This window comes from Lygodium microphyllum, chromosome 18 (assembly GCF_053477565.2).
Source record: "Lygodium microphyllum isolate KBCC chromosome 18, Lygodium_microphyllum_v1.1.10, whole genome shotgun sequence".
Taxonomy (NCBI): Eukaryota; Viridiplantae; Streptophyta; class Polypodiopsida; order Schizaeales; family Lygodiaceae; genus Lygodium; species Lygodium microphyllum.
The window spans coordinates 83755909-83766427 of record NC_141152.1 but is presented as its reverse complement, the minus strand read 5'-3'; the positions used below and the strand labels follow the sequence as shown (position 1 = coordinate 83766427).

The 10519-nt window shown below is 39.9% G+C and overlaps 1 protein-coding gene across 1 annotated transcript; it reads left to right on the top strand.

Annotated features, from left to right (window-relative positions):
- Positions 1 to 8257: 8257 nt before the first annotated feature.
- Positions 8258 to 10228, top strand: LOC148021097 (protein JINGUBANG-like). Its single transcript, XM_087698095.1, has one exon. The coding sequence runs from the start codon at positions 8902 to 8904 to the stop codon at positions 10087 to 10089; it is 1188 nt and encodes a 395-aa protein (XP_087554221.1). The 5' UTR covers positions 8258 to 8901; the 3' UTR covers positions 10090 to 10228.
- The last annotated feature ends 291 nt before the right edge of the window (positions 10229 to 10519 follow it).

Here is a 10519-nt window from a genome sequence, read left to right as displayed (position 1 = left end):
AGTGAATAAGAACTACATTGTATGGTCCTCCCCTAAGACTCATGACTATCACCTCTATGTTTGACCTCCTCATAAGTAAGGGGCTCACCAAAATCTCTCACCATAAAAAAGTTCATAGAGAGCTCAAACCAATGAGGGTGGCATTGAAACAAGTTGTGGGGCTTATATATCCTATGCAATATCATGATCATGAGCCATTGGAACATCAGCTACCATAGATTTTGTAGCTAGTTATATGGTAATAGGAAACTCCTCTTGAATGATCACCCTACATAACCCAACTACCTACTTAAGTAGTTTGAACATATTCTCCTTATGAAAAAAAATATCATGGCTATAGAGGATAACCTTCCAAACTTATTGATCACATAGGTGATAGCACATCTCACTTGTTTCCCTATAACCAAGAAATATGCATTTCAATTGATGTAGAATCCAACTTATTATATTTATCTTTCGTACATGGTAGAAAGAATCACATGTAGAGTCCATATAAAGAGTCCAAGATATGCATATAATGGAGGTTTGTCAAACCATTTCTCCTCTATAACGTAACAACCAATAGCAGTGCATGTGGATGTGTTTATCATAAAACCTACCTAAGCATATTGTGGACTCTTTACTAAATGTTTCAATTCATGTGCTAAGCAACACCATTCTCGGTGGGGGTATATGGGATGGTTAGCTAATGCTTGAAATCTATGCCATCATAAAAGTACTCAAATGCTTTAGAAACATACTCACCCCCATTATTAGACCTTATGAAATTTAGTCTATTCCTAGACTAGTTCTCGATAAGAGTGGGCTAATGTTGAAAGGTAGATAATCTATCTCATTTCTACTTAATAGGATATGCCCAAATCTTATGTGAATAATCATCAATGATCGTAACAAAATACTTCATGCCACCCAATGATAGGGCATGGGACCACATATATGAGAGTGCATAAGAGCAAAAGGCTTACTTATATGCATAATTCTAGACTTCTTATGAGAATTAAGTGTCTATCTTTGCCATAATGACAATGTTCACAAGAACCAAAACATTTATAATCAAGAGGAAAAAGATAATGCAAACGAGTAAGAATTTCCATTCCTTTTAAGGACAAGTGTCCGAGGTGCTGATGCCATAAGATACATGTGGCATGTCAACCATAGCCAAAACATGGTCAAGAGACCTAAATATAAACAAGGGATAGAGGCTGCTATCCTTGGCATCTTGAAATAAGATAAGAGTCCCACTGGTAATCTTTCATAGAAGGCTTTTGTTCAAACCCAGTACATGATGTACATTATGTAGAGTAAAAAAGCTACGTAAAGGAGAATGCATCCATACATTCCAAATGCCAACAATATCCAATGCTAATCCATTTCCTAGTCTCATAGAACATATCATACTATGATAGGACTAAAACCAATCCCTATATGGAGTAACATGGAAAAAAACCCTAAAATCAAGCAGCCAACCCTAAGATTATGTAGATGAGGTATCGATCAACTAAGAAGCATGAATAAAGGAAGTTGCTAAGATGTATTCATCATCTAACTCTAGTTGCACTACATTTAGTTTTTCAATATTTACACTAGACTAGGGATAATGATGTGATCATTAGGCTTTTCCTATAGTTTTTCCTTTTCTTTCTCTTTGCACTTATCATCACGCATCTTATGATATTGCAGCTTAATATGACCTTACTTCATAGAATAATGACATGTCAAAGAGAACTTACAACCATGATACTTCGTGCAAGATTTCTCACAAGAGTGAGACCTCTATGGGTCTCTACTATGGTAGTCATTATTGCTCCTACCATTATGTCTATCCCTAAGAGTCAATGCATGAGAAGTATAGGTTGTATCCAAATTCATTCTATCTATATCCTCTATGATTAAAGCATCCTCAACATCTTAGATTTTTTATCCATCTTGAGGCATATTAGCACACTTGGCTATATGGAAGTGTCGCATGACTCGCAAAGTGTCAAAAGTAAGAACAAGGGAGATATGTCAACCTTGAACTCAATTCCTTGCAAAGTCAATTGGTTGAAAATCTAATGAAATTCATTTCCATGCATGGACACACTAGTCCCTTTCTTTATGCAAAGGTCTATAACCTATTTTAACCAATGCATCTATGATGCAAGACTTTGCTTGTTATCAATATTACTTATCTTTTTCCATGACTATCAAGAATTATCCTTAAGTGCAACAATATTGAAATAAATGTGTTTTAAAGACAACGATAGTATAAGATTGGATTTACATAGCTTATCCAACTCATCTCAATCATCTTGATATATACCTTCAAGCTTTATACTTTTCGTTTTCAATTGTCTAACTTGCTTCTTTTGAACCAATACTTGTCATTTCTACATTTATTAATAGGTGAAATCTATAGAGAATTTTCACCATCAAGCTTTTAATATTGAAAATAACACTATAATTAAATGAACCATCCATAATGATAATATAACAATAAAAAATCCAAGAGAATAGGATGATATAAATGATTGCAAATCAGCTACCAAAACTTGGCCCAAACAAGGCAAAAACAAGAGACCAAGGATGCATTGGAAGAGCCTGTTGTGAAAGATTCAACCATTGCATATGATTTGCAAGATAGCATTCTAGTTTCTAAGACAACATCTCATAAGCTCAAGGATATGCCTATAGAGGATGTTAGATTTGATGATGCATAAATTAAAAATGTTTTGGATCCTTTGTTTGATGCCTTGATAAGAAATGCAAACATGCTTCAAGATTTGGAATGTTTAAATGTTTTCAGAGATAGTCTGAGTGTGTTGGATGTATTGATTATGTTGGATGTGGAGCGAAAAGGTTATGAGAAGCAACTTTTCATGCGATGGATTTTGAAAGGGCAGGGACGTTGCTATGTATTTCTTGATTGATGCACTTTGAGCATGTATACGGAGGTTTCACAACCTCTTGTGTATGTTGCACACCCAAGGCATTATGACCCAAGAGGAGGTGGTAGGTGTGATTCAAGAGTTGTACATCTGCTAAGTGTTTTGATCTATGATCCAAGTGGATACTTGCTATTGTAGATTATTAGAGGAATGCTCATCATTTGGGTGTTTGACCCAAGTGGATGCTTTATGACACATATCAGAGAATGTGCACATTCAAAGGGGGTTGAATGTCATATTGCTACACAAAAGCAATGTGAAAAAACTCCTTGAATGTATCATCATCCAACTTTTTTTATTAACCTAGAGAGTCAATATTATATTACTCATTACTGTTAGTGTCCATGGTATAAGTGGTTCAAAATTATGGGATTTTTGGATAGTTTTGGCCTATTTTTGATATTTTTGATATTAAAAGGGTGAAACAGGACACAAAAAAGGAAAACTCATTGTAAACAAGTTTTCTTAATCAAGGATTGGTTTTGGGATACTTAGAGCTTGTTATCTCTTGCTGTGTGTTGTTTTATCTCTCTTTGGTCTCTACTCTATATAATCTCTATCAACATCATCTGCTCTCATACAAGAATCTGCCTAGTCTCTCACTACCATTAATCCTTGTGTAAGAATCTCTCTAACATCATATGCATCTATCTATCCATTACTACTCTTATTCACTCCCACAACTAGATACTTGGTGTCATTTAGGCATACATGCATAATATCTTGACAACGGAATGGATGCTAGCTCATATAGAACTCAATATCGCAACACTCCCCCTTGAGCTTAGCATGAGCTTGTGAACTCCAAGCATAGCCTTGAAGCATCAAAGATTCTCAACTCCCCAACACTTGGTGTAAATGTCAGCAACTTGTTCCTTTGTGCTGACATAAACTAAGTCAATATCATCTGCCATAACTCGCTCTTGAGCAAAACAATAATGGATCTCTGTGTGTTTGGTCCATGCATGATACACTAGGTTCCTAGCCAATTGAATGCTACTAAGGTTATCACAGTAGATGATAATCTTGTTATCCACTTGCATCTCCAAATCACCAAGTAGCTAGCATAACCAAGCTACCTCACATGCTACGATTGTTGCACCTCTGTACTTTGTCTCTATACTAGACAAGGTAACTGTCGGTTGTTTCTTGCTACTCCAAGTAACAACACCATTGTTAAAGGAAACCGCAAAACAAGTGGTAGATCTCCTGTCTAAAATATACCAACCTATTCTGCATCTGTATAACTATGCAAGTCCAATGTACCATAGAATAAGGCATAGTCCAATGTGAACTTAATTTACCACAATGTGCACCACACTACATGAAGAAATGAACTATGTGCATCCTCAAAACAAGTGGGTTTCACATCCTACACAACCTTAGCCATATATCCATAGTGATGAGCTACATAGCTATCATATGTCAATTATTGCATTGGCTTTCTTACTCTACTTGACCTCTGTGGACCTAGATCACTACCAAGTGCATTAGCATCCTCTTGCGCCTTCTGCACACTAGGTGTTTGAATAGATGGAATCCCAAAATCCTCATCTAAGCTCTACTCAAACCCAACTAAATCAGTATCAACATGAGAGAAACCTGATGATACATCTATCACAATAGGTGAGTCGCCAACTTTCTCTTTACCTTTTCTTGACATCTATGATATACTTGTTGGAGTAACTTGTAACCTTAATCCGCATACTCATAGATGACCTAAAGCTCTTGTATTTATCTCTAAATCCATCTAAATATGCACGCATAACATCATCATCATGAACTACCACACTGGTAGATCCAAGAGCTTCCATACTAATTTTGATCTTCAAGGCATAATCATTAATCGATAGGTTTCCTATTTTCACTTGATTCAACTATGACTTTAGCTATATCTTTCTGGTCTTTATATTTACTTCAAACAGCCTTAAAGGATTAATTTATAGTGTATACATTGTTCTTCCTACTCAACAAGTTTCAATGTAATTGGAGACTACAGAGCTAGCTGTCTCAGGAGCCTCCTACGACTATAACCTACCCAACCGTTGGATAGCTCTAATACCATGAAAATAAATAAGAGGGAAGATAGGTGAAGCATCCAAGAGCACACACACACAAAAGCAATGGAGACTTGAGCACATAGAGAGATATGGTTGAAATTTTCTTGTTCTTCTTTCTTCTTCTTCCACACAAAATAACTAAGTCTACAACATCATAAAAGACTAATATGAAAGTACCACAATCTATGTACACATGGTCACTAAGTGTGAACCTGTTGGGAAAGATATGCCATAACTAAGGATGGACTACGTGGGTGTAGTCCAACTATAGAATCACAGGCGTATCCTCATGTCGATCACCTAACATACTAGTGAATAATATCGTGCTATATCACCAAGGCACACAGTGAATGCCAACTCATGTAGAGCTTGACATCTCAATAATATAGGGGTCTAAAGGGTAGCACTACTATTGCTCCTATTTTTCTTCAAATCTATGTGCGTCCTATTTCGAGCAAACTAGTGGAATGAGATGTATCTTTTTTGTATCTCTATTGTCTTTTTTGCAAGGATTGATGTATGAAGATGCTAGAAGGGAACAAAAGCAAGCAAGATAAGGGTTAAATAGCGTTTTATGGGATGAATATACCTCAAGATGTTCTTATGTATGTATATGCTTGAATTGAAATGACATGATTTTGTATGCTCTCCATAGACATTCATACAACTATTTATGTTATCTCAATTGAAGCAAAGTGATACCATGATGAAATATGGCTTCTTGAATTTATGTTCAAGCTGGTTATTACTCAATTTTGTGTATCATAAATGTGAACATGCTTGTACTGATTGGAAAGAACCTTTGTCTACTTTTTACATACCCTTTTCTTCCCTTGTTTCTAACTTTTGCTTAGCTTTGCTTACTATTAACAAGTCCCTGTGACTTTGGCACAAAACACTTAGTCCCCAAACATCTTGATTGTCAAGAGATTTGTTGTACTTGGCCTAAACTACCACGATTTTGGCAAGAATATTTTATAGAAGAAAAGTAAGAGATTTTGTAGAAAAAAAAGAAGACAATAATAATTTGAATTAATTAGAATAGATAAAATAGACAAGAATGCAAGAATTGTAGTTTGTATTTATTATATTCAAGATTTGGCTTGGATTCAATATAGGATATAGAATCTCTTTTAGATAATTGATCTGAGACGATACCTTACTGAAAATCCAATATATGACCCAAAATAAGTTTCAAACATACGTAAATCAAACCATAGAAGATATCCTCCTATTCCTAAAGAGAATTCCCCTATAGAATATTGAATACATGTGCTATATCAAGTTCAAACCCTCATAAGTATATACATACATGCACACGAGTCTAGATGTGCATATACATATGTATGTTTGTGCCACAATGTGTGCTTATCTAAACATAATCATGGATATATCAACCCCCCTTGACAAGTTATTCCACATATTCTTATAAAGCATCTCCATCATTCATTATTAAGATATCCATCATATTGTACAAGTAGTACCCATTGGGATGCAACTTGTGTGAAATAGTGGGAAAACAAAAAATATTTGCAATCCTTTTACAAAGATGTTGAGTAAACTAGGATGTATGTGTATCATTTTCTATACTCAAAACATACTATTTGCTTCAAGGTATTTCAATTTTATTATTATAGTTGGTAGTATTGTATGTTGCTTAATTTCCTACCTTAGAGATGCTTCAATTTGTCTATGTTATTGCTATATTCAAACTTTAAAGAACGAATCTCATCCTTTGTATGAATGTGATTAGCTACTCAAAATGCTATTTTAATTAATAATATGATGATATGCAAACCAATAGTGGAGTAGAGGATGACATGAAGAGGAGCCATGAAAAGCACACAAGTGTTCCACATCTCTTTACTTTCTCTAACTATGGGATAACGCTTCTCGTGTTATAGGATGTAAAATGGTGTAGTACACTTGAAATCTTAGGGCATTTAACCTTCACAAGAAGGGTGGAAATGAACTTGTCCTTCAAACAGAGGAAAGAATCCTCACAAAGAAATTAAGATTTACTAGAGCCATACAAAGTACATTTTGTGACACCCTTCAAAATCTAGCAGTCTTAGGGATTGTCTCATTGATTTGCTGAAATCATCCCTTTATTGGTCTTTGTGTACCATAGATATTGAAATGGGAAAGCTTGGGTACTATTGAAGGTAGAACATAGGCTCTACATAACCCTTAAAAGTAGTTCCCTTATTTTAAGGCATCAAGATTGACAATCATGAGTTCTTTGTGAGGCAAGGAGTAATTTCTAGGATTTTTGGGTTCTTCTTTTGAGAAGTCAAAAGTTTTTATTTGAACTTTTCACTATAAGTTACTAACCAATTTTAAAGAATGGCTTTATAAGGATGACAAACCTTGTTCACATGGCAATCTGATACTCATTATGGTCCGATCTTTGCATGTAGCAAGAGATTGCCAATAGTTGGCTAGATCACTTCTTTTAATATTTGTTTGGTAAGTTCTCTTGTTTTAATGAAACCTTCTCATATTACCTCTAGTCTCCTACTTTCACATTTCAACGGGCTGAATGCTAGTGTGTACATGACATTCTTATACTCCCCCTCCCCCTCCCCTGCCCCTTCTCTCTCTCTCTCTCTCTCTCTCTCTCTCTCTCTCGCCTGATTTGATTCTTATTTATAGAGTCACATTTGCAGTAAAAGATTCCATGTTGGACTTGTGTAACTTCTTCCTTTGAAATCGACTTATGGAATGCTCACAAAAAGCTTCTTTGGGAGGCGTATTATCTTAGAAATTAATGGGATTTTCTTGACGTTATCATCGATTTTGACATTTTAATGAGCAACTTGGTAAATAGTAGGACAAATACAACTCCATCCTCACATAGACATAGCAGGCCGTAGCATTAAAAACTTGCTTCTCTCGTGGAAGCTGCGGCTCTCTCCTTGCGTGTTTCCATGAGGGAATTGTAACGCTACAAATATTCAAAAGACGAGTATCATTGTCCTATTCAAGAAAGACCTTTTTTCTTTTCTATCCGCTCTAGGAATTTCCCCACACAAGTCCTCCTTTACGTAAAGAATACAATGTGACTGGTAACATTGTGCCCACCACCATCTTTTCGCCCGTCAATGGCTATCGTTATTTCTTCCATCTTCTCTCCCGAGATCCTACCTGCTGTTTTCCACTAGCACAGATTTTACATCGCGTGCGCTTTTCCTCCCCATAAAAATCACACGGTACACTTGCATATCCATTTGTATAAGAAGGGTAACTAGAGTTAGGGCGGCGGGAGAATGTTTTTCCTGCAACTAATTTGCAGCTTGCCAATATACTAGTGTCGTTGCCTGATATACTAGTGTCGTTGCCTGGGCTCTGGTTGGCTCTGGTCTGGCGGAAAACAGTAGCTTACAAGTAAATTCACAGAAAGAGCTCCCTTTCTTCCTGCGCATGCTTCCAAGCCCATACTTAAGGCAGCCATTGTAGTAATGAGACTTTAGGTGTATGGTTAAGGCGCACTATAGCAACGAACTATTAAGCGGTGATCGTTCTTCTCTAATGGGCCTTATAGTCATGCCATCTAATTCTCTATCTGCCGCCGTCGATGCCGAGGGCAAAGAATCGCCGGCTCAGGCCATAGTTTCTCAAGCTTCCGAGGTGATCATAGGTAGCAGCATAGAGACAGGTCTCTTTGAGTTAGAGATCAGCAATGACACAAGTAGAACCTTTCTTCTGTCAGCTCGATCTCAATCGAGCGTAGCCTCTAGCGAGGAAGCAGCCTGGGCTTGCTGTCCTCTCTGTCGATAGGATCATGGCACGCGAATGTACTCCACAGCTGCTGTGAAAATCAGGGCGGTAACTACATCGGTGCAGCGGGCGGGACCAGTAATGCAGCAGAAGACGTATTGTCGCGTGCGGGGAGCTATTCGTGCATCGCGACGATGAGGTGCAAGGGGGACGAGGAGGTGCTACCGTGCGTGGCGTTGGCCGGGACTCATCATTGTCGTCGTCATGGCAATTGCGACGATCACCTGGATGATCTGAAGGGCCGAGTGCGACGACGTGTCTGCAGCGAAGATGATGACGATCGCGAGCACTTCTCGTGGCTGGATTGCGCCAGCATGCTGCAGGCAGGAGGACGGGCTGGAATACGGGCTCTGGTGCGGGTGGGGGAGAGGATCGTCAGCGCGCACGCGGACCACAAGATCCGCGTGTGGTCGAACGGCGGATCGAGCAGCTGCAAGCTCGTGGCCACCCTGCCGACGCTGCGGCACTCCCTCATGGCGTCCCTGCTGGCGTCGAACTACGTGCAGGTACGGCGGCATCGGCGGCGCCTGTGGATGGAGCACGTGGACACGATCTCCGCGCTGGCGGTTTCTGTCAGGCCCGACGGCGCGGGGGTGCTGTACTCAGGCAGCTGGGACCGGACCGTCAAGGTGTGGCGGCTGTCGGACTTCAAGTGCGTCGAGTCGTTCCAGGCGCACGACGACGCCGTCAATGCGATGGTCGTGTCGGCGGATGGCTCGTTCCTGTACACAGGAAGCGCAGACGGCAAGGTGGGTGTGTGGGAGGCTGCCGGACTATCGTCATCATCCTCGTTGTCGACGTCGGAGCACTCCCACGTTACGACTCTCGACGGCCACAAGTCCGCCGTCAACGCCCTCGCGCTCAGCCCGGACGGCGACCTGCTGTACTCCGGGGCGTGCGACAAGGCCATCATCGTGTGGCAGAGATCCGGCGAGCAGGCGGCGCGCCACCTCAGCTGCCCGGCGGGCGCCCTGCGCGGGCACCGCCGCGCCATCCTCTGCCTCGCCTCCGTCACTGCAGCTGCCGGGGGCCTTGTCGACGGCAGCATCCACAATCATATCCTCTGCAGCGGATCTGCCGACAGGACCATCCGAGTCTGGCAGCGCGTCCCCGTAACTGCCGACGTACGCCCGAACCCCTCTGCTCCTCATGTCTGCATGGCTGTCCTCCACGGTCACGCCGGCCCTGTCAAATGCTTGACCGTCGTACCTTCTGCTTCTTCTTCCTCCGACAGTTCTGCTTCGCTGACCATGGATTCTCTCACTGTCTACAGCGGCAGCCTCGACCGTCACATCAAAGTCTGGAGTGTCTCATTATTATGATCTCAGTACTATTTCTAGGAATTAATTGACGATGCGAGCACTAATCAGGGTTCACATATTTTATATTTAGAATTGATTAGTCCCAACAGATGGGAGCACGAATCCCCAATCCCCTGGGGAAAACTCATCGGTAGGTACTAGGTAGTAGGTAGGCCTCTCGGAAATTACATTATTTCTATTCGGCAAAAGGGCAGCAGCGAAACGGTGAACACCTTTTTAAACTTTGATGTCTCGACTCTCTACACTCTGAATATATATACACCTTTTGCTTTTGACACGCGCCTTTACAGTGAAGGATTATACGAACACTATTTAAATTGGCAACTTTTGCTTTATAATAACCCAATTACAAAATCTTTGGTGAATGTGGGCCAATAATATTAGGTGAGACAAAGGACTACAAATAATGAATATGTCATGACTTGGAAAT

Excerpts from the sequence above, each read along its gene's own strand:
- LOC148021097 (XM_087698095.1), top strand. The coding sequence starts at position 8,902 with ATGAGGTGCAAGGGGGACGAGGAGGTGCTACCGTGCGTGGCGTTGGCC.